The 24,818-nt window shown below is 46.1% G+C and overlaps 1 protein-coding gene across 1 annotated transcript in view; it reads right to left on the bottom strand.

Annotated features, from left to right (window-relative positions):
• KCNK1 (potassium two pore domain channel subfamily K member 1) overlaps positions 1-23,581 on the bottom strand; it is a 52,914-nt gene extending 29,333 nt beyond the window's left edge. The window contains exon 1 of the mRNA XM_032609292.1: positions 23,024-23,581. Coding sequence (XP_032465183.1) covers positions 23,024-23,378 — 355 coding nt within the window. The 5' untranslated portion in view covers positions 23,379-23,581. The remainder of the gene's footprint in view (positions 1-23,023) is intronic.
• Between the last annotated feature and the right edge of the window lie 1,237 nt (positions 23,582-24,818).

Raw genomic sequence — 24,818 nt, 5'->3', positions numbered from 1 at the left:
TGCTACCCCACAGAGCCAGACGTAGGAAGGACAAGCTGCTTGGCAGAATCACATGAATTCTTCCCTTTCTAAAAATATTACTTTCTGGCATAAAACACCTTCCCAAGTGTGGCTCAACTCAGTCACACAGCCCAGCGATGCAGAGCTGGGATATTCAGCACGTCCTGCTTCCCACCAGCTGGGTCCCCAGAGCTCGCACCTGCGCAGTAGGGCGGCTCAGCCACAAAGAGCTCAGTGTGTCCCAGAGAAGGGGCTGGGAGGCTGGCGGTCTCCACGCCCTGCTGCGCTGCAGCCTCCAGGATCTGTCACCACTTCACAACGCTGCACAGCAGAGCTCCTTCTGCAGTGCTTCAGTCCATCTGTCTTAGGAAACATTCTCACTTCTACAAAACCATCATTTCCTGAGCGGATTTCTTTTTTGGAAACATCATTAAATAAAAACACAAAAAGAGAAAACAGTCACTGTTTCTTCTTTTCCTAACCCACGTCTTTGTATGACATCATTAAAGAGAAGCAGTGAGCCCCCTGTTTAGGGAGGGCACATTGTAGAGTCAGGGGACGTAGAGGCACATGGGGTCCCCCCCCACTTTTAAGCATCTCAGATCGGACACTAACTTGGCTCTGTTTTACCGTTTAAGACAGAAAGAGTGAATATCCAAACCAGCGTTTTATTAACTTTAAAAGTCAACGCTCCTTTTGGATAAATGAAACAAGGACAAGAAATCCATCATGGGGTGGGGTCCCGCTTCTCACTGGCAGGGGAGGGGAGGGATAACCCTTTATGTTTTTCCACAGCCCAGAACATTCTCTCAAATGTTAATTTCTGTAATTGGCACTGTAATAGAGAAGAACAAATCTGACTCCATATTGGATCTGTTTCTTTTACTTTAACCTTTGTACTCGATTGCTTTTGCTACAAGTTAAGAATGTTGCCTGTAGCCTGAAATATAGCCCATTCTCAAGGCTGTGACCTTTAAAGGTATAGCACTTTTCCATTCATATAGAGATAAAAAGTTGCAGAACAGAGAATAACATTTGTCTTGTTGGAGGTTTATAGGAACACCATGGCCTGACCTACGTGGACAGATGCAATAACAAAGGATTCCAACACCAAGGAGTCTGCAACAACCAGCCACACCCCCTCCCCCCTTTAGTATAAAAGAAGCCTGAATTCTAATTCAGGTAAGATGGTTCTTTGGGACATTAGTCCACCTTCTCATCCATCTGCTGGAGATTCCAATAAAGTGGCTATTCATTGCCCCAGCAACTAGTCTCTCAATTTATTGGCCTTTCGTGCAGCGAGCAGTCTGAGCTTGGACTCAGTAACAGCATGGTAAATAATAAATGTAAAATATAATACTTAGTATTCAAACTACATATCCCTCTCCCCACATAGCCATTGAGAATCTGCTCTGAAAGGCCTTAATTGTTGTTTCTAATCAGTCCAATAAATAGAACCATTTAAAATATAAAATGAGGGACTTACCTGGTGGTCCAGTGATTAAGAACCTGCCTTCCAGTGCAGGGGATGCAGGTTTGATCCCTGGCCAGGGAACTAAGAGCCCACATGCCGCAAGGCAACTAAGCCCACATACCGCAACTACTGAGCCCGCACACTCTAGAGCCCGCGTGCTGCAACTAGAGAGCCCGCGCCACAACTAGAGAGAAGCCTGCGCACCACAGCGAAAGTTCCCACATGCCGCAATGAAGATCCCGCGTGTCGCAACTAAGCCCCGACACAGCCAAATACATACATACGTACATAAATAGATAAATAAAATAAAATGTAAAATGAGCTTCCTGCTCCTCAAATGACCAAACTGTATTTACTTTTAATCCAGAGTTTCCCAAAACAATATTACATTCTAACCATTCCACTGTACCAAAAAAGCAGACTTTCCATTGTACAGGTTTTGTACAGGTGAAATCTCATCACTGGTCAGCCCTGGGAAATACACCACAATCAGAAAGATTCCACTGAAAGCTTGGTAATCCTGTGTTTATGAAAAGATAAACAAGCACCGGCAAATGGAAATTTTAATATGAGTGAGCTGAGGGGCTAGCTTGAAAGAGATGATGGTGAAAACTGAGAGATGGGCAGAAAAACTGGTTAAGTATATCGGTGAGTTTTTAAGCCCTTTTGTTTCAAATTCTCCTTACATTTTCATCCCACTGAGCAAACAGAAGCCAACAGAAAAGACTTCCCACAAGAACCCAGCAGCACATCTCCCCACCCATGCAAATTACCACCAGCCTTTCTCTTCTGTTCCTGGGGCCAGCTTTCCACCCGGCCAGGAGGTCCCAGCCCCACTCACCTACCAAATACTCAGCCCAGCAGGTCTACCTTCTTTCCACAAGCAATGTGACTCTCCCATCTTAAAAGAAGAAGCTAACCCTTCTCCTGACCCTCCACTTCCCTGCCAGCTACGGACCATTTTCCTGCTCCTCTCTGTAGCAAAACTGTAAACCATTATCCACCTCTTACCTCTAATTCCTCTCCTATCTCTTTTTTTTTTTTTTTTTTTTTTTTTTTTGGCGGTACTCGGGCCTCTCACTGCTGTGGCCTCTCCCGTTGCGGAGCACAGGCTCCGGAAGCACAGGCTCAGCGGCCATGGCTCACAGGCCCAGCCACTCCGCAGCACGTGGGATCCTCCCGGACCGGGGCACGAACCCGCGTCCCCTGACCGGCAGGCTGACTCTCAACCCCTGAGCCACCAGGGAAGCCCTCCTCTCTCTTTTTAATAGACTTTACTTTTTAGAGCAGAACGGTTCACAGCAACATTGAGTAGAAGGTACAGAGTCCCATAAACTCCCTGGCTCTACACAGCCACAGCCTGCCCAGTAACCAGCATCCCCCATCAGAGTGGTACATTTGTTACAAGGGATGGACCTACACTGACACATCATTACGGCCCAAAGTCCAGAGTTTACCTTAAGGTTCACTCTCGGTGCTGTACATTCTATGGGTTTTGACAAATATATAATGACATGTATCCATTATTATAGTATCATACAGAATAGTTTCTCCTTGCCCTAAAAATCCTGTGTTCCACCTATTCACCTTTCGCCCCATCCCCTGGACACTACTTTTTGCTGTCTCTATAGTTTTGTCTTTTCCAGAATGTCCTATAGTTGGAATCATACAGTATGTAGCCTTTTCAGATTGGCTTCTTTCACTTAGCAATATGTATTTAAGTTTCTTCCATATGTTTTCATGGCTTGATAGCTCATTTCTTTTTGGTGCTGAATAATGTTCCATTGTCTGGAGGTTTCACAGTTTATTTACCCATTTACCCACTGAAGGACACGCTCTCACTGTCTTCTGAATCTTACTCAGTTGGGGTTTTACCCTCACCAACTCACTGACCTTGCCCTTGCTAAATCCAGTGGCCAGTCTCAGCCTTCACCTATTCATGCCTCCCTGCAACTGCGCTAGCACTGATCACCTGACCTCCAGGCCACGGAGGTCACCTGCTTTTCCTATGACATCACTGATCACCTCTGAGGCTCTCTCATTTGTTTCCTCCTCTTTCGGATCTCTAATGTGGGACAGCCCAGACTCACACATCCCAACAGCTACTCAGTATCTCCACTTGGCCATCACACAGGCATAAACTTAACACGTCCATAGCTGAGCTCCCAACCTACTTCTACCTGGGTTTATCCCCTCAGCTAGTGGCACCTGCACCTCCACCTCACTGTGACTGAAGCCAAAAGCTCTACAGTCATGCTCAGCTCTTCTTGGTTCCTTTCATCCACATCCAATCCATCAGCAAACCCTACAAATGGTTCTGCCATTAAAGAACGTCCGTATTGGACCAATTCTCACCATCCCCCGCTCTACTACTGTGGTCCAAGCCACCAAAATCTCCCTGCTGATCACAGTAATGGTCCTCCAACTGGTCTCCCTGATCTGCCCAGACTTATACACTCTACTCTCCCAACAGTAGCACAGTGACCCTGCGAAAACAAGTCAGATGGCGTTTCTCCTCTGCTTCAGATCCTCCAGCAGTGCTCTGCCTCATTCTCTCACGATAAAACCCAAGTCCTTATTATGGCCCATGTGGCCCTACCTGATATGACCCCCATATCTCTCTAATTTCATCTGCTACCACACCCTGCTTTTACTCAGCTCTAGTCACACCAGCCTCCGAGCTCCATGACAGGCTCAGTCCTGACTCAGGGCCTTTGCACGTGCTGTCCCTGCTGCCTGGAATGGTCTTTCCTCAATATCCATTTGGCTGGCTTACTCACCCACTTCAGGTCTTTATTCAAAAGTGGCCTACTCAGAGAAGCCTCAGCAAGCCCCCTTATATAAAACATCAATGCTCTCCTCAGTGCAAACCTTGTATGACCCTTCCCTGTTTTACTTTATTTTTCCTTAGCACTTAATTTATGTAAAGTATTTTATAAATTTGTAAGTTACTTATATTGATTATTATCATTTGTCCTTTCTTGAATGTATATCCCATGGCAGGAATTTTGGTCTACGTTGTTCCCTGATGTCCCTGGGCCCGTGAGCCATGGCCGCTGGGCCTGCGCGTCCGGAGCCTGTGCTCCGCAACGGAAGAGGCCACAACAGTGAGAGGCCCGCGTACAGTAAAAAAAAAAAACAAAAAAACAGGACTGTCAGAGCACTGGAGTTTGAGTCCCACACTCCGCTCCCAACTGCTTCCGGTTAAACAGGCCATTTACATTCACATCTTTAAGGCTGTAGGGGAAACTAAGGGCCGCCCTGCTATCCACGGTTTAATGATCGAAGGAAGCAACGTTAGTGAGAGCAGTTTGAACTGAAAAAGCAATATCAAAATGTAAATATTCTTACTGAGTGCTTATATCTCCTATTGTATCCTGATCTCATTCATTGTCACTGCTGAACACTGGTGTCTACAATTTCTTGTACCCAGCAAATACACAGTAAATGAATGAATGGCACTATCGTTTTGTTGTGTACTGGACTATTCTAACTCCCCCTTCACAGTACTAAAAGCTAAAGTGGTTTTCCCATTAATTAGTTCATTAAAAGCGAACTGGTTTTCCCTACCATTAATGAGGTTGGGTGTTTTCCTCATAAATCATATGATTCTAGCATCACCTCATTTCAGATTGTTTCCCCACCCTCAAACAAAAACAAACAAAAAATATATCCCCCAAAAAGCAAAACATGGAATTTTAGACACTGGACACTACCAAAATGTGTCTCCTTTTCAGACTGACCTTAAACACTAAGTAAATTTTATCTTTTACAGGGTATTATTCAAGATTTTAGATAAATCAGCACCACAATTTTGTTCTGCTACAGAGAAGGATCAAATGGGCCTCCAAATTCTGTCTTAAAAAATTAGCAGTATAAGGAATGCAGTAAAGTAAATATTCTCAGATTCAAGAATATTTCTTAATTCCTCAGAAAATCGAACATTAGGTTTAATGAGCCATCAACATTTTCCAAGTATATTATGTTAATCTGGCTTTTTAAAATGTACTGACCTACATGAGAATGCCCTGGGGAAGAGCCCTAAAATACATACTCTAATGGAGTTTTCCTCTTAAAATGTTAATTTTTGTTACATACTTTTACTGTTTCATACCTGACCGCAGGTGCAAATGATAAGTCCATCTATCGTACGGTAGATTTCTAAGGGTCACAGAATGAACCTGTATTGCTTGTAACCTCCTCTCCCCCCCATGCTTCTCAAGGATCCCACAGCTATTTTCATACGATTCACTCATTGGCAATGGATACAATTTTCATTGAAATGACACATGGAATCCAACCGAAGTTAACAATAACCTAGCCTTTGTATGGGCCAAGGAGGCAGCTCTGACGCAGAGCTACAGGTAGACACTGGACACGGGGAAGACAGGTTTCAAAACATTTCTGAGAATAGAGAATATGGCCACTCAGCTCATATCTTCAAAGGCAAAGGCTGTTTAAAAGATGAGAAGCTTCCAGAAGCTAAGTTCTGAGAGCTGAACTGCAAAGGAACCTGATACGGAAGAAAAACTGGAGGACAAAGAAAGAAGTTGGCAGGTCGGGACACTGCAACAGTGAATTGCTTCTGGGAAGAGGTACAAACCCAGGATAATGAGAAAGGGTGACTGAGACCACCAAGATTAGTATGTGTACGGCAGAAGCACCCAATTAAGTGCAAGACAAAGAAACCACATCCGCACGTGGCCTGCTGGATGTGGTCAGCAAGCAGTAGTAACTACCGGAACCACCGAACCAGATCCCCTGGTGAAGTCTAAGCAGCAAACAGAGGACAAATCGTTGCCAGGAGAGCCTGCAGCAGTGTCTCCACTGGATCTCGACAGGGACTGCGGGCAGTTAAAAAAAGGGTGAGCTCCAGTATTGTAAGACTGTGGAAAAAATGGACCCTTGAGGCTTCTCGTGCAGGAATTGACCTTCTCATCCTACCTGGTCAATAGTACAAACAAAACATTCTCCTTGATACGATCAGGTGGTTTGTATGTCACAACTTATCGGCTTCAAGTTAGAGCTGAAATTTTTAGGGAAGAAATGTAGGAAACAGGGCGAGCATGTCCATGTAAAAGTGAATTATTAACTTTGGCAGCAGGCTTGAGGGGAATGAAGAGAACATTGCCTGAAGTAAGCAGACAGAGCACATATTAACTGCTGCTGAGCCCGTCAGCAAACGTCCCGCTCCCACTTAGGACACAAAGCTATGCCTTCCTCTTCCAATGAGCGCAGCAGCACACATGTATTGACAGAACCAGGGTACCAGGGTCATGGCATCTTGGGCAGACACTGTCTGGTTTGTGGGGCTAGAGGTTAGAGTTGGTTTTCAGGTCCAGGGCCAGGTTGAGCTATGATCCCTCTCCAGGGACTAGGACAGGGTTCTGCCCGCATCAGAGGGGACCGAACCAGAAGACAGGCTCAGTCACTAAAGCTTCTGGATGACACACTCTCTCTACCTCTGCATTTAACGAGAAATGTTGAGTTACCTGCTGGGGAAAAGGCTGAACCCGTCGGCCTTTAACGAGAGCACACACAGGAACGGCCCCACTGTGTGAGAAGTGTGAAGATGCTTCTTTGGGAACATAACACTAAGATTCTAGCCCAGCCTCATTGCACAGGTGAGGGGAAAAAAGGGGAGGCTGGAAAAACTCAGAAGCAAAGGAATCATCTCACTGGGTTCCTGCAGGCACACACCTTTTAAAACATGCGAAGTGGACAGATGAAATTGAGTGGCTTTATTGTACTTTTAGGTAGAAGGGAGAGTGGCTTTCAAAACCATCATGTATATGAGCAAGGAGGAATTCAATTAAATTCACGCTGAGTTAACGCGCTGCATACTCTCTTCAATGTACCAGGGCACAGGCTAATTTTTTTCTGCTTTCGAGCCGATAACTGTTGGGCTTAAAACCCTACTCATTAAGGAGAAACATAATAATGAGGTGGGCCTAATTAAACTCTGTGTCTTTGAGCAACGACTCTCCTCCTCTTACCCAATAGCTAAACAGACATCAGCTAGCCAGCGTGTGACACGCTCTCGTGGGCATATGCCCTGGTGTGGTATCCGGCTGGTTGGAAAGGGAAAGAAACACTATGATAATCAGTGACCATCACGCCTTTTAGAATTACGAATTCCCGACACTGGTAGAAATAAAACAGACCGTGGATGGTGCAAAATTCTCCCAGCCAGAGGTAATGCATTTTTTTTTCCTATTCAAGAAAGCTTATTAGAATGGAAGTAAGGGTGACATTATTATAACATTTAACCTATTCTAATTTAGTCTTTTGGAAATGCCCGAGCCCTGCCTCTCACCTGCTTCGGGGGAGCTCTGTATCACTTTTCTGCGGGGCTCTTACTGCCCTGAGAGTACATCTGACCAAGGAGACGTTGGGGCAGGGGTAGGGTCTAACACTGAAATTCGCCAGGGTGGATTCTCAGAGGTTAGATGGCAGATTCTTTTTTTTAAATTAATTTTTATTGGAGGATAGTTGATTTACAACGTTGTGTTTCAGGTGTACAGCAAAGTGGATCAGTTATACAGACATATATCCAAGTCTTCTTTAGATTCTTTCCCCATATAGGTCATTACAGAGTATTGAGTAGAGTTCCCTGTGCTATACGGTAGGTCCTCATTAGTTATCTATTTTATATATAGTAGTATGAATATGTCACTCCCAATTTATCCCTGCCCCGACCCCTTTCCCCCTTGGCAACCATAAATTTGTTTGGGCAGATTTTTATTTATTTAATTTATTTATTTTTGGCTGCATTGGGTCTTCGTTGCGGTGTGTGGGCTTCTCATTGCGGCGTCTTCTCTTGTTGTGGAGCACGGGCTCTAGGCGCACGGACTTCAGGACTTGTGGCTCATGGGCTTAGTTGCTCTGTGGCATGTGGGATCTTCCCGGACCAGGGCTTGAACCCGTGTCCCCTGCATTGGCAGGCGGATTCCTAACCACTGTGCCACCAGGGAAGTCCTAGATGGTGGATTCTTAACCACTGCGCTACCAGGGAAGTCCCTTGGGCAGATTTTTAAGAGAATTAAGAACCTAATCAACTTTGCTTTGCTTTTCAACATTTCCACATATGGGAATCTCTCAGACTCGCCAAGGAGCTGTGGAAATACCTTGGCTACGAAAACAACTGTGCACATGTGGGTTCAACACGGAACACACTTCTTGAGTTCACGGCTTTCCAGTGAGGTAGCAAGAAGGAAAAGGAGACTTTGCTAGTGCGATCACGTGTGTGGTTAAAAATAAAAGTCACATCTGATGAGGAAGAAAACAGAATAAGACCGTGAATTTAAAGATGTATACTAAGGGGTGTCTTTGCCTCAAAGCTTTTATGAGTTTTCATATATCTGTTCTGCCATCCCAGCTTCCTTGTGAAGAAAGGATTTGTAATACTGGCTGCCCTTGAAGCAAAAATGAAGACTAGCAGATTAGCGCGAAGCCAGACATCCTTACGCTGAGTCTGTGCACTAGGGAATCCTCTTGAATGATTATGACATGCGAAGAACCGCACGTATAATATGCGTGTTTCTTTTAAAGTCAGGAGCTAGGTCGCTCAGGAACGGGGTTGAAGTTGAGATTTTAGTCTGTCCAAAGAGAACTAACTTAGAGCCAAGTAGATGTATCCACATGATCTGGGAATGGCTATTCTACCGACTTTGAAGTTTTCAACACTATTTAGAAAGTGCTCCTTTGTAACTAAATGACATACTAATAACTACAAGAAACATTGATTGCCTCAGCCTGGAGAGCTTATTCACCATCCTGTGGCAGAAGCCACGAGAACTTGCGGGGAGGGACCCAGCTCGCCATAGCCTCCCTGCGTCCCCCAGAAACACACCAAAGTCTGGGGGCTGGGCAACCCACAGACGGGTGAGGAGGTGAAGGAGAACAGGCCTGGGGTTGTTTCCGGCCACATACACACCCGGCAAGAACTTGGGCAACATGGTGATCCACGTTAATCTCATGGGGGTGTGGGCTGTGAAATTCTCGGTATGCCAGGCCACGGTGATCTCCCTTATCCCACTGCCCCAGGGCCTAGGAGCCCCCATTTATGTCCACTTACGAGCTCTGTGTGAGCTCTTCCTGGGGCCCTTCCCCACCCCATCCTGCAACTCTCCATACTCTGGTGGTCCTCTGGGCACTTCTGTCTCTTCTTCAGTGCAAGCTACCTGTGTTTGACTGACTGCAAAAGCCTCAGAGCCATGGCCCCTACATTTAGCTTCCCTCCTCTTAAGCCAGTCTGCAGGCCGGACTGTTCATCATAGCGCAGGCTCAGGAACCTGCAGTGGCACCCTATTACCCACAGAGTCCACGCGCAAACTCTGCTTCCCACATTTGAGGCCCTCGCCTCTACATGTACATCTCTTCAGCGGCTCACCCACAGGTGGCTCTGGGCTGGGTGAGGCTGGCATCCCATGCTCTCTCGAAGGCCAGGCTCAATTCCTCTTTGGGTACCAGTGCTGAGCATACGTGAGGCTTCTCTGAGCACCTCAGCCCACCCTGGTCTCCCCTGCAAAATCCTACAGCTGCTCCCAGGGCCTCACACAATTCAGCACATAGGTATCTATCTATACCCCGTACGGCTGTTTATGTATTAGTTTACCCTCTGCAGCTGGACTGCAGCCTTCTTTTTTTTTTTTTTTTTTTTTTGGCTGTGCTGGGTCTTCATTGCAGTGTGTGGCCTTCTCTGGTTGTGGCAATCAGGCTCCAGAGCGCGTGGGCTCAGTAGTTGTGGCACGCTAGCTTCTCTAGTTTTGGCCCAAAGGCTTAGTTGCCCTGCAGCATGTGGGATCTTAGTTCCCTGACCAGGGATCGAAACGGCATCCCCTGAATTAGATGGTGGATTCTTTTTATATATATAAAAATTTCTTTACTTTTGGCTGTGTTGGGTCTTCGTCGCTGCACGCAGGCTTTCTCTAGGTGCGGCGAGTGGGGGCTACTGTTCATTGCGGTGCACAGGTGTCTCATTGCGGTGGCCTCTCTCGTTGTGGAGCACGGGCTCTAGGCACGCGAGCTTCAGTAGTTGTGGCTTGCAGGCCCAGTAGTTGTGGCGCACGGGCTTAGTTGCTCCGTGGCATGTGAGATCTTCCCAGACCAGGGCTCGAACCCACGTCCCCTGCATTAGCAGGTGGATTCCTAACCATTGTGCCACCAGGGAAGTCCTAGATGGTGGACTCTTAACCACTGGCCCACCTGGGAAGTCCCTGGACTGCAGGCTTTTTGAAGTCAGTGGTTATCTCTTTCAGCCATTTTTTTTTTTTTTATGCGGTACGCGGGCCTCTCACTGTTGTGGCCTCTTCCGTTGCGGAGCACAGGCTCCAGACGCGCAGGCCCAGCGGCCATGGCTCACGGGCCCAGCCGCTCCACGGCATGTGGGATCTTCCCGGACCGGGGCACGAACCCGCGTCCCCTGCATCGGCAGGCGGACTCTCAACCACTGCGCCACCAGGGAAGCCCCAGATGATCTTTTTAAATGGTAGATGTTCAGCCAGAGCTGCTAGGAGAACGAATGCAGGCTTAGATCGGGTTCCATAAACTACTAACAGAAGTTTGCATTTCTGTCGCTGTCCTTGTCAATTTCAGTTTGTCCTTTCCATCTTTAAATATAAGATGCATCGGGGAGGCGGGGCGCACAAGGTGGAAGATTGCTGGTCCCCTTGGCGGAGGTGAGGCCGGGGCTCCGCTCCCCCTGCTGGGCACTGCATCTGCATCACTGGCCAGTGGCTGTTTTGCTGCCGTGGCTCAAGTCCCAGCACTGGTGGCAGGTAGGTCGTGATGTGGAGGCTTCTCTCCCCACTCATAACTTCTCAGTGGGGCATCTGACACCCAGGCAGCTGCAGAACAGCCTCTCCGGCTGCTTTAATTAACTTAATCCACCGAACACCAGTCTTTAAATAATTGAGTGCCTTGGCAACCAGTGTTCAAACATTTGAAGAATTTTAGTTACAATAAGGTTTAACCTTTTAATTCTAGTTTCAAACACTGCTTTCCTTCCTGTTACGCACAAGCGGAGACGACATCAAAAAAACAACATTTGAGAAAAAGAAGAGGATGCTTAGACCATGGACGGCCATGAGCAGGGAGCTATACAAATGGGATCATTTCACGTGGCAATTTGGCAAACTTAAAAAAACAAAATACTCTGAGGAAATGAAAATTACTCAGGTGGTTTTCTGAGTCACATGATAATTTTCCCATTTGTTACAAATTGTAAATGTGTTTATTTGAAACTGACAGACTCTGAAAATGTCTAGATCCCTTGTGGGAAAAACAAAAAACTCGTGTTTTTCTTATTTACTTCCTAAAAAGAGAAGCGACCTAGATTGATTCCTTGGTAACTTAAATGTTAGCTGCTCCTAAAAAAAGTATACCAAAGATATCTATTTATTGTTTTTCTTTGGACAAAATATAATGTAAATTTTACATTGAACTGTATCAAATGCTAAATATATGATTGTTAAACTTAAGAAAATATGAAGCAAACCCTTCTGCCCTTTCCCCCCCAGTTTCCCACGCAGCCTTACATAATACTAAAGTAGGAAACAATACAACAGTTTAGATGCTCTTTCTTAGCTTGGACGTTGAAGCACAGAGTTTAAGCTACGGTTAAATGCATTCCTCAAAGGGCAACTCAGCCCAGAGAATTCACATTTTCAATCTGAGTACTTTCCCCTCTTTTCTATTTAATGACACTCTCTTTCTCCTTCAAGGACAAGTTCAGATATCACCCCTCAAAAGCCTTTAACCTCTGCAGTCAGATAAATGATGCAGGTGACGCTACCTGAAATCAAGGCCCGCTGAACAAATGGAAGCAGTTACAGTCTCCCCAGGCCACCACACTGGGGTGAGTGTATGCTTTGTGGAGACCCCTGGACACCCAGTAGGGATCTCGAGCTCAGCAGGCCCACATCTGAGCTCCACCCGACACCCCATCCTTCCCCAGCTTTCCCTCCGTCTCCACACGGCCAGGGGCTCTGACCAAAAACCTGGCGGGGGGGTTCCCTCTTGACCACTGTGTCTCACAAGTCACATCCAATCCATCAGCAAACCCTGTGGGTTCTATCATCAATACATACCTGAAATCTGACAACTCTCACCACCTATCTCCACCGCCCTTTACTAAAAATCTCCCAATACTCTCCACCTTGCTGAGAGAACAGCAAGATGCTCTGCAGTGGCCTATGACATCCTCCACCACGGGCCCCATCACTCCCCCTCTCACTGGGATCCAGCCACAGCGGCTTTCCAGCTGCCCCTCCAATATGGGGACCCGGTCCTGGAACACAGCTCCCCAGATGGCTATATAATGGCCTCCCACCTCCTTCAGCTCAAATGCCATCTCCTCAGGAAGGCCTCTTTTGGCTTCCTCATCAAAGACCACCCTCCTGGACCCCACCCTGCCCCGAGCACACACTAATACATGCTCCCTAGCTCCTTGGTTCCCTTCGCTGCAGGACGTTTCTCCTTAGATTTATCCCCATGGTACGTACTATGCACTTAACTTAGTTATCTTGTTTCCCGCATCTCTCCCCCTCCTAGATGGACACATCCAGGAAGGCAAGATCCCCAAGGGCCCAATAAACACTGGCTTAAGAATCCCTTCGTCCTTCCTTTAGATCACCCAGGACCCTTCACAGGGCACTGAGTGGACATGAGGCACTCAGCTACAACTGCTTTTATACTGTGAATAAAAAATATTGCCTGCTATATATCGGTAAACAATGCTGCAGCCATCAAGCCTTCACATTACAGCCGCCGGATTAGAAGCACAGGACACTGGCCTCAGATGGCTGAGGTGCATATCAAAGGAATGAATTCAGTGAGCCCAGACTTTGCATCTTCCCCTACAGAGAAAAGCACGAAATTCCTTAACTTGAGAGGTCCGGTTTTCCTTAATTAACAGTAATCTCTTGATGTCCTGACTACCTGGTCTCTGTTGCAAAAACTCCTCTATATCCTGGCTCCCCCTATGCCTTTTCAGAGCAGTCCCTCAGAGTTATCTGAGATGCTGTGTCCCAAGCTTGAAGTCCTCAGAATGTCCGCCGAATAAAACAAAATCCTCAACTTTTAGGTTGTGCAAAATGTTTCAGTTGACAATATGAGTAACTTCCAAAGTTATTAAAGCAATCTGGGCCTCTGTCTCTTCATCAAGGCAATGGAATTATATCTAAAGGCCTCTTGAAAATGAAGAACATCTTTAGAACCTTCCTCATTTTCCAGAGGAGGAAACAGATTCCCAAGTGTGAAGATAGGTGCCTTAAATTGCACTTAATGAGGCCCTACTGAGTGCTGGGGATGGGAAGGGAGGCTGAAAATGTGCTCAGACTCAGGGCCGCTCGTGGGAGAGGTCAGATAGGAAAACAGATGATGTCAGTACAAGGTGGTAAGTGCTGTAACATTAGAATGGACTGTTCCGACATAAGGTAGTACACAAGGCCTTATGGGAGCCATCAGGCAGAAGGCTCACTGATCAGACCGTGCTGCAGACCAAACAATGAAAACCAGGGTCTGAAAAAACCGCAGGAGGCTTCCATAAAGCTGAGTGGAAAGGGGGCTGAGGCATCGACTTGATTAAACAGCTTAACTCGGGTCACGGTGCCATCCAAGCAGTAACAAGGGCCGGACATTACCATCAGAGCCTCCAACTCTTATTCTCATGTGTAATCTATGGACCACATTCAAGGCAAATGAAAACTAGCACTTTTTATTCTGTGTGCTTTTGCTGTCTCTGCTCTGCACCCATTAGCCAGGGTTATACTGACACTGCATGTACTGGGTCTCTGAGTTCCCCAGGAGCTTTCTGCCTAAAGCTCATCACCAGGTATCAATCCACCCAGGCTTCAGAGGGCAGGCTTTGATTTCACAGAGCAAGTCGACCTGAGCCCGAGGAGCCAATGCAAACAGTTAGACTCTGATTTGGGATTGAGCATATGGGAGCCAATTAAAAAACACTGCCCGGGGCTTCCCTGGTGGCACAGTGATTGATAGTCCGCCTGCCGGTGCAGGGGATGTGGGTTCGTGCGCTGGTCCGGGAAGATCCCACATGCCGCGGAGCGGCTGGGCCCGTGAGCCATGGCCACTGAGCCTGCGCGTCCGGAGCCTGTGCTCCGCAACGGGAGAGGCCACAACAGTGAGAGGCCCGCGTGCCGCCAAAAAAAAACCCAAAAAAAACCCACTGCCCATGTCTAACATAACCCAATTAATCTCTTTAATATAAGAATTGATTCTGTTTTACCAGTTCAAGAGGAGAAACATGAACACGGCTAGATAATAACAGACAAGCCCTGCTGGTCTGATTCATGCTCAGGGAGAGAATCACACAGCCCTTTCAGATACAGCCCCTCTATACCTCCAAACCCCTTTCTTTTTTTTTTTGCATACCATATCATTTCATTTATATGACATTCTAGAAAAGCTACAGCAAAGTAGTCGTCAGTTTCTGACTTTGGGTAGAAGAAAGTGACAAGAAAAGAGCATGAAGAAACCTTGTAGGGTGATGGATGTATTCTCTATCTTGATGATGCTGGTGGGAAAATTCATACAGCTGTATCCTTAAAAAGGATATATTTTCCCGTACGAAATTACACCTCCATCATCCAGATTTAAAATGAACAATCAAAACAAAGAAACTTATTGGAAAAGAGCAGAGAAACCCATGAGAGTCAAGCAAAAGTACGGCATATTCCTTGAAAACTACAGAATATAGTTTTTATTTGTTGAAAGTGTGGAATAAGAAAGCCAGCAACTCCCCACCCCACTTTCTTCATTTTGACCTCTGGTCAGGGGCACAGCCCTGCCCCGACAGAGAGTGGCCACAAACTCTGAGGACAAGGAATCTACCCAGAAGGAACAAAGCAAGTCAGAGCACCAACTGAGTGAAGGAGAGAGAAAGAAACATCATGGTGGTGAAGACGACGCCTCTGAAGTTGCCCACTTTTCGACAGAGAGACAGCCTTTGTCTCGTGCCGGTAAGAGGCGGTATGATCACACACCAGTTAACGGAGAAGCAAAGCATCTCAGTCTTTCACAGATTTGGCCACAGTTGGGATCGAATGATGACATCTCTTAAGAATAAAATCTAGCACAGGGCACTCTAACTACGCCAAGGAGAGCGTACGGTGTAGACACCGTCTCTGTGCCTGAAGCCAGCTTGTAGCAAGTTGACCCACGTGAGCTGGACATTGGTTGAGCATTAGCAATTCCACTTGCTCCAAACTTCCAGCACTCTACTCCCCCACGTTGGTGCTCTGCCCCAACGACCAGCAGTGCCATAAAACTACTTGTCCTGAAAGGCACCAGACTTCCCCCTAGGCTCCTGGGATAATTGGAGATTGTATTCTTGACAAGACTTACAGTTATATCACAAAAGCAACACATACTTTCTTTCAAGATACATTCATTTATAACAGTACAGTATGTCCCAGGTGCCATAAAACAGGCACAGATAACAGCGTATTTATAGTCTTGAAAAAAAAAATCTTTCAAAATACTAAAGAACTGATGTTCTATACACAGGTATGGGTTTACACATTAAACACTAATATCTACTCTTTGATCATTATTGGATGGAAATGTTTCTAGAATTTATCACACACATCTGTGTTTTCTTAAACAGAAGCATGTTGAAGTACTGTTCTCGGTATTTCCATTATCAATTCAATATATTTCAATTGTATCAATTACTAGACTGTGTTCTAAAACAAGGATGTCCAACCCAACCCAGGCAAATGAAATTGTTGGCTGCAACAGTAAAGACCTTAAAAATTATGTTTGTGCTCCTATATATTTTGGGGAGGGGTGGAGGGGTTATTCGTACAACTAAAAAATAATTACCTGAGTAATTCTGTATTAGTTTGCTGGGGCTGCCATTACAAAGTGACTGGGTGACTTGAACAAAGAAATTTATTTTCTCCCAGTTCTGGAGGCTGGAAGTCCAAGATCAAGGTGTCTGCAGGGTTGGTTTCTTCCGAGGCCTCTCTCCTTGGCTTGCAGATGGCCACCTTCTCACTGGGTCCTCATTTTAACTTAATCACCTCTTCAAAGGTCCTACCTCCAAGTATATAGTCACACGTTGAAGTACTGGGGTGAGGACTTCAACATCTGAATCTGGGAGACAGGAGTCATCCCAAAACAACCCCCTATGCCCAGACACTAGGTAAAACTCAAGTTCTTAATTCAGACACGTCTGGATTTAAATCAAGGCCAGTCACTTCTAGCTCTGTGACCTAGTTAGAGAAGTCACTCAAGCAAAACTTCCGTCCCAGCCTCTGTAAAGTTAGGATAATGACACCTACACCTCATCACTTCCTGGCAATACACAGAAGGTAATATATGAAAATACTGCCTGGCACACAGTATCATTTTATTTCCCTGGTTTTTAAGGTATGTGTCTTTTCATGACCTTTCTCTTAACGTTTGCCTGGAGCTGTGCCTTTCCTTTTTTCACTTTTCAGGGGCTTGAAAACCAGATCGTTGAATTTGTTAGCATTAAATGTAAAGGCTCAAAATCAAGACCAAAGGCTCTCCTGTGAATAAATAGTGCAAACTTCTGCACGTGGGATGTCAGATGTCTCTTCTGGCTGATAGAGTTTGCTTGTTTGCTTCTGGTGGAATTTCCTTCCTTGTTGTCATTTCTGCTCCAGATATAATATAGTATTTACTGCACATTTTAGAAAAGGTAATCCCAACATGAAGTGTAGCTCTGTCACCATTTAAAAAAAAAGAAAAAAAGCAGTGTGTCACAGATTTGACCAAAAACTAGTGACACATCCTATAATAAACAATCATTTGTTCTGGAAGAGGCTATGAGTGGCAGTGCATAATTTAAATGTTGCAAACCACTTAGAAAAGCAGCACAGAGAAACCTGAGGGAGCTAAACTGTCCTCTAGAAAGTTTTCCAAAAGCAAGTAAGGCACTTAGAACTCCTCTGACTTAGAGTTCCTTCCAAGCATCATTTTAAGGAGGGGTTGGCCAACTTTTTCTACAAAAGGCCAGACAGTTAATATTTTAGGGCACATGGGCCTCTAGTTTCTGTCACAACTCTCAGCTCTGCCATTGGACGTGGAAAGCAACCATTATACAGAAGCAGATGGGTGTGCCAAAAAACTTGAATGTGTCAGGAAGTCCTGTTTTCCTTTTGACTTCTTTTCAGCTATTTGAATATATAAAAACCATTCTTAGCTTGGGACAAACAAAAATAGGTGGTAGGTCAGATTTGACCCTGAAGCCATAGTTCACCCACCCCTATTCTATTCTAAGAGCTCAATAAATATCTGTTGTTGGTGAAAATACACTTCTCCTGAAAATAATCTGAAAACTAAGGATCCATCAGGCACCTCCCATTACCTTTTCCCACCCTCTTTTTTTGAAAACTGCCAATGCTGCCGACCTGACTAACACAAAGGCCATTAGAAAACAAGCCAAATTAAGTTCCTTTTCTGGGCCCTTTAAATAAGAGTCTTAAAACAGCTCTTCACAACGAGGGACAAGGCAGCATGCCTGCAAATGACGGAAACGGGGACTGAGCAATCGTGTGGACCCCATACTCGTAAAGCAGCAAAGTTGTGGCAGTTTTAATCACATATACATACAAAAACTGTATATTTTCCCCATCCACCATCATGATAGAGCCTTGCTTAGGGGGATGAATACTGAAGCAATACGTAGTAAACTGACATGACAAACTGTTCTTTTTTTTAAATTATTAATCCCAGAAATACAAAATCAGTTTAATTAATATAATTAGCATATTATAGCATATTAAAGATAGGAAGATTAAAAATCACAAAATTATGTCATTAGAGAAAAAGTATTCGTCAACAAGCAAAACTCTTTCACAGTAAAAATGATCAATAAACACTTAATAGAAGAGGATTTCACCCTGATAAAGAGAATATATGCCATTTCATTTTGTTGATTATTTCCTTTGTGTAGAAGCTTTTGAGTTTGATGTAGTCCCATTTTTGTATTTGGGGCTTTGCTACCTGTGATTTTCAGGTGAAATCCAAAAAATATTGCCATGACCAACGTCCAAGAAGTTTTCCTTATGTTTTTTGAGGAGTTTTACAGTTCTAAGTCTGTGTTTAAGTCTTGCTTACAAATGGAATATCAGTTGGGCATAAAAAGCAGCAAATCTTGCCATCTGCAGCAACACGGATGGACCTGGAGACCATCATACTATGTGAAGCAAGTCAGACAAAGACAAACGTCACTCGGTATCACTCATATGTGGAATCCCATTTAAAAAACGACACAAATGAACTTATTTACAAAACAGAAACAGACGCACAGATCCTGAAAACAAACCCATGGCTACCAAAGGGGAGACACTGGGGGGAGGGACAAATCAGGAGCCTGGGTTGAACATACCCCTTGGTTCTTCTTTTTTAAAAATTAGCATAGGGCTTTTCTGGTGGCGCAGTGGTTGAGAGTCTGCCTGACGATGCAGAGGACACAGGTTCCTGCCCCGGTCCGGGAAGATCCCACATGCCGTGGAGCGGCTGGGCCCGTGAGCCATGGCCGCGGAGCCTGCGCGTCTGGAGCCTGTGCTCCGCAACGGGAGAGGCCACAACAGTCAGAGGCCCACGTACCGCAAAAAAAATTAATTAATTAATTAAATAAAATAAAAATTAGCATAGCTATCAGCAAAACCTTTTCACTCCATATAAACTTTTAACCTTGTGTTAAGTACTGAAATTTATGTACAGAATAGCATATCAAACGTAGTTGTATATTTAAAAATTATTATAAAGACAACTATCTAAACACCATCTAAATTACAAAATGGAACACACTAGTAACTGAGAAGACACATATGAGACCCTCCAGAATAACACTCCGTCCTGCCATTTTATTAGTAACTACCCTCTAGATGTCTGTAGTAATCTTTTTTTCTTTGCGGTACGCGGGCCTCTCGCTGCCGTGGCCTCTCCCGCTGCGGAGCACAGGCTCCCGACGCGCAGGCTCAGCGGCCACGGCTCACGGGCCCCGCCGCTCCGCGGCACGTGGGATCTTCCCGCACCGGGGCACGAGCCCGCGTCCCCTGCATCGGCAGGCGTACTCTCAACCACTGCGCCACCAGGGAAAACCTGTAGTAAGCATTTTTATACGTATCATGTTGTCGTTGTGTATGGTTCCCTTATTTCAGGTAAAATTTACGCATGGTCAAATGCACAAATCCAAAGTTCAAAATTCAATGTATCTGGATAAATCATACACCGGTGTCAACTACAGTCCTGCCAATAAGCAGATTACTTCCATCACCCCAGAAATTACTTTTGTGCTCATTCCTCATTCAGAATTATCCCCTAGTCCTTACCTCTCTTCCACTGTATATTTCACTAGATGTGAATTTTGTTTATTCTAGAACATCACATAAATGGAATTACAGACTAATACTTTTTTGTATTTGGCTTTTGCTCAGAATATTGTACATGAAATTCATACCCGTGTTTGGACAAACTGTTCTTAAGAATGAACGAGATTGCTCACCATTTTATATGGCTACTGAAGAAAAACTATTTCTTACTCTCCAAGAATCACCTAGATATTATTTCTTTAATCCTTGAAAAAAAAATCACAGTTATGTGGGAAATACCCACATGTATAATAACCTCCTTTTATTTTTATACAGCCCTGCCCCCTGAAAAGGTAAAAGTGGACTGCAGTTTCTTCCATGCTCACGATTTCCATGTAGATGTTGCTCTAGATCTTTTTATAATCAAGAAGTAAAGAGATGTTCAATTATTTGCTGGAAATAATTCAGAGTCCTTGGCAGAGCAAAGAATGAAGAGAACATTGCTGAATTACGAACCTAAGGCTTCTTCCAAACAGACCATGAAGGAAGACTTTACCCAGTTCTTTCCAGAAATGGAAGCTTGTACTTTCTGGGAGAAGATTCTGCCATCAGTGAGTTCGTGTTCCTGTGTTATGATGGTGACCACCAAGAACCACAACTTTGTAACGCCTGTTGTTACCATTCTGGCCAAGCCAGGGGTTGACTGCACTGATTGACAGGGTGACAATTATCTCAGTGAGTTGCCATCATCCGTGGTAGAAGAGTTTTTTAAAAATTACAGCTGGTGGAGGGGCGGGGGGGTGATGAATTGGGAGATTGGGATTGACATATATACACTAATATGTATAAAATGGATAACTAATAATAACCTGCTGTGTACAAAAATAAATAAAATTCAAAAAGAAAAAAAATTACAGCGTGTCTAATATCTACCTGAAGAGAAGCATAAACCACGATTCCAATTCATTTGAGTTGCCTGGTACTTTTCCAGAAAATATTTTTCTAGCAATGAAGTACACTAGATTGACCCTAAAAATTACCTGATCCTCTGCCACAAAACCAGTAACACATGGAACATCACACATGTCACAGGATGGGTCAATAGAAAACCGAAAAAAGAGTATCTATGATTTAGAATAAAATTCTACATTTTTATTAACATTGTATTTGAATTAATAAATTCTATTCTATCAATGACAAGAATTCACTGATTTGCTCATTTTACAAACCAAGAAGCAAATGTTTTTCATCTAGTTTATCCTTAAGTGCCCCCTTGCACTGATTTCCTAAATGAACTCTTGTTTTGCCTGAATACACACTTTCTTAGGAACTACAATGCAATCCGAATACCAACAATAAGACATCTTTCCCCACCTTTTTTTTTTTTTTTTTTTTAACAAGAACTGCAGATTTTTCTAGTTGCAAAAAGGGAGGGAGGGAATCTGGGAAAGAACTGTCTGTTCAAGATGTAAACTAGTATTTCTGACATTTAATTAGGTGCATCTGATGTTGAGATTATACAAGAGCTGCATCAGTGAATGGAAAATCCCACCCAGGAGCAGCAAACCTGTTCTTTTCCTCATAATGCAGTTCTTACTCCTGTTCCATCTTTGAAGTACCGTTATTTAGAAAGTACTAAAACTTATCATCATTCTCCATAATATTTACCCAACATTGTGACCTAGCTGTAGACCTTCTGCAGCTCAGTGAAACCACTTACTTCTGCAGAGAAGAAATGATTCCCGATTTAGCACAAACATACTCCAAAGGAAAGACAAGGTGAGTTCTAAAGGATCTAAGGAACAGAGTGAGGTAAACACAGTGAAAGCGGGACTGGTCAGAACAAAAACGAAAGAGCAGCGTTGGAAAAGTTAAAAAGTAAGATAACAGGTCTGTCTTAAGGCTACTTTTAGAAAACGTCACAATACAAAGCAGAATTCTACTTCTGTTTATTGCAGGGCAGACTCCTGTCAGTTTAGTAATTCACCCCACACTTGACTCACCGTATTACATGAAACCTGGATAGTATACCATTACTCATTACCAAATAATTAGCAGAACTGGGTTTAACCCAAGGGGATTATAAAGAAATAATCCCTGGGAGGCGACGGGGAGAAGGCAGAATCCGAGAAACACAAGTTGATTCACCTGTAAAGGTGGGGGGATGGTGTACTGCACGTCCTGGCAGGGAAATCACGAGGCCCAGGTTCCAGGACGACACCGGCAACCAGGAAGCGTGTGACCTTGTGGAAGCCAAGATGGGCTGTTCTAAGAACTGACCTCATGGATAGAGGCGGGACGGCGCGCCGGACGCTCTCTGAGACCACTTGCCAGGGTCCAGAGCCCAATGGATAACACCTGCTCCTCAGGTGTATACGTGCCTCACTTGGCCACTGCTGGGACAACTTAGCCTGTTCCGTCCAATCTGGCATAGTCTCTGCGCCCTGGGGCGTGGGGCCGGCCTCCTCCCGCCCCCAGGACATCCTCCATCCGTGAACGTCCTGCCGGGTGGCCGGGTGAGCGGTGCGAGCGAAGTGGCGCCTAGGAGTTGAAGGGTGGCCTCGCACACGGTAAGTTGAAAAAAAAAATGCTGAATCAGGGTGCCCCCATTTTGCCGGTTCACGGGCAATCGGATGCTCCCTTCCCTCAAACCTCCTCCCGCTCCGAAAAGAAACCGGATCGGCCTGTGCGCTCAAAGGTCACCTGTGATGAGCAGAGCGCTGTCACTCGGCTAACCCTAAAACGGCCCCCACGACAGAAAAGAGCCGAAAACACCACTGCTTCATCCGAAGAGAGGCCCCCTCCGGAAGGTGACCCTTTAACGCGTTATCCTTCGGTTCCGCAGCCTCGGCCGGACGGGGTGGGGGAGGGAGGGAGGTGAGCGCCCTCGGAGCACCGGAGAGTTTCCACCACCCCCGGCCTCGCCGCGCGCTGGCCAGGACGGTACCGACTCCAAGTGGCCGGTCCGGTGTAGGATGTCGCGAACTAAAAACCGCAGCCCGAGGGACCCCTGCAGCCGCCCAGGCCGAAGGGTTAGGGACCACGATCTAAGAGTTCCGGGCGGCCACCCCCGAGTCGCGCTCTGAGGCCACCTCGCCGGCTTCCGGCGCCGCGGAGCCGGTCCCCAGTGATCAGAGCCGGAGGGGCCCGGGGATGGAAGGAGGAAGGCGGGGGGGGGGGGGGCGGGGGGCGGATCAGGGGGCCGATCGGGGCCGGGGGCGGGGGGCGGGCCTCCTACCTGTGGTGGAGAGCACGGTGCTGGCGAAGAAGAGCGCGGAGGTGAAGTCCCAGTTCCAGTTGCCCGAGGCGTTGCTGAGCACCGACACGCCATAGTTGCTGGCCTCCAGCACCCGGCCCAGGAACTGCTCGAGCTGCGGCTCGGACAGGCACTCGTGCTCCTCCAGGAAGCGCCGCTTCAGCTTGCGCAGCTCCTGGCGCAGCAGGTCCTCGTAGGGCAGCTCCACCGACGAGAAGACCACGGCGCCGAAGACCAGGTAGAGCAGGTAGCCGAGCACCAGGAAGCCGAAGCACCAGGCCGAGCGGTGCCGCTCCACCAGGCGCACGCACGAGCTGCCGGCGAGGGACTGCAGCATCTTCTCAGCCGCCCGGCCGCGAGGCCCGCGCCGCAGACCGGCCCGCCGCCCGCCCGCTCCGGAGAGCTTCTTCGCCCTTCTGTTCCTGTTTCCTTGCAAATAGAAAAAACCCAGATGATGTGGCGCTGACGTGGTGGCCGGTTCAGGTAGCCCGAGAGTCGCCCGAGATCGCCGAGCAAACTTGCAGGCTGCACGGGGCGCTGGGCGCGCGGCCGGGGAGCCCCCGCCCTTGACTCCGCCCCCCGGGCCGCCCGGACCCCGCCCCACCCCGGCCTCGCCTCGCGGCGCCTCCGGCTCCCCGCCCGGGTTCCCCCTCCCAGCCCGCCCGAGCGCCCGGCAGGCGGGGTGGGAGGGAGTGTGTGCTTGCGTGCGTACGTGTGTGTGTGTGTATACACACTTCTGTGCTGTTCGCTGCCGCTCCAAGACCCCAGTCCCAGCTACACCGTTTCCCACCTATTTCTTCTTAAAGCCACTACTACAGCAAAGAGAGCGCTGGAATACTTTTCATCTTCTCTTACTGGGCGGAGCGGGTTGAGCAATCTGGTGCCAGTGATGATGGTGAAAAGACCGGAATCTCAGGGCTGGAAGGCACCTGGAACCTGGAGAGGAAGGCAGAGTTTCGGAAAAGCCACATTTCTGAACCCTAATTCTTTAGAACGTGAAGAGTGAAGAAAGGTCCCAAAATGTCAACTACCAGAAGAAACTGAGCTTTCCCGAGTGGCATTTCTTTTTAAGGGGACGACCTTGCTGTGGGCCAGAGTCTGGTTGGTGCACCCTTTTTGCAAAGGCAATTTGAGGGTAGGTTTCAAGAGCCTTGAAAGAGTTTATGTGCTCTGACACCGTGATGTGTCCTAAGAAAAAATAATCAGGGAGACAAAGACTTACAGAGAAGGCTGTTCATAAACAATATATATCTATATTATATACGAAATAATGAAGAGTCAGGAACAATCTAACTATTCCAAAATACAGGAATGGTTAAATAAATTATGATATCTCTAAAAAAGAATGAAATAATGCCATCTGCAGCAACGTGGATGGACCTAGAGATTATCATACTGAGTGAAGTCGGTCACATAAAGAAAGACAAATACCAGATGATATTTTTATGTGGAATCTAAAATATGACACAAATGAACTCTTCTATGAAACAGATTCACAGACATAGACTTGTGGTTGCCAAGCAGGAGGGGGTGTGAGGGAGGGATGGATTCAGAGTTTGGGATTAGCAGATGCAAACTATTACATATAGGATGGATAAACAACAAGGTCCTACTGTAGAGCGCAGGGAACCATATTCAGAATCCTGTGATAAACCGTAATGGAAAAGAATATGAAAAAGAACGTATATATGTACGACTGAATCCCTTTGCTGTACACCAGAAACTAACACAACATTGTAAATCAACTATACTTCAATAAAATATTGTAAATTAAATA

The sequence above is a fragment of the Phocoena sinus genome, chromosome 16 (genome assembly GCF_008692025.1).
Source record: "Phocoena sinus isolate mPhoSin1 chromosome 16, mPhoSin1.pri, whole genome shotgun sequence".
NCBI lineage: Eukaryota > Metazoa > Chordata > Mammalia > Artiodactyla > Phocoenidae > Phocoena > Phocoena sinus.
Note: the sequence above shows the minus strand (reverse complement) of the source record. Positions and strands in the feature narration are given on the sequence as shown.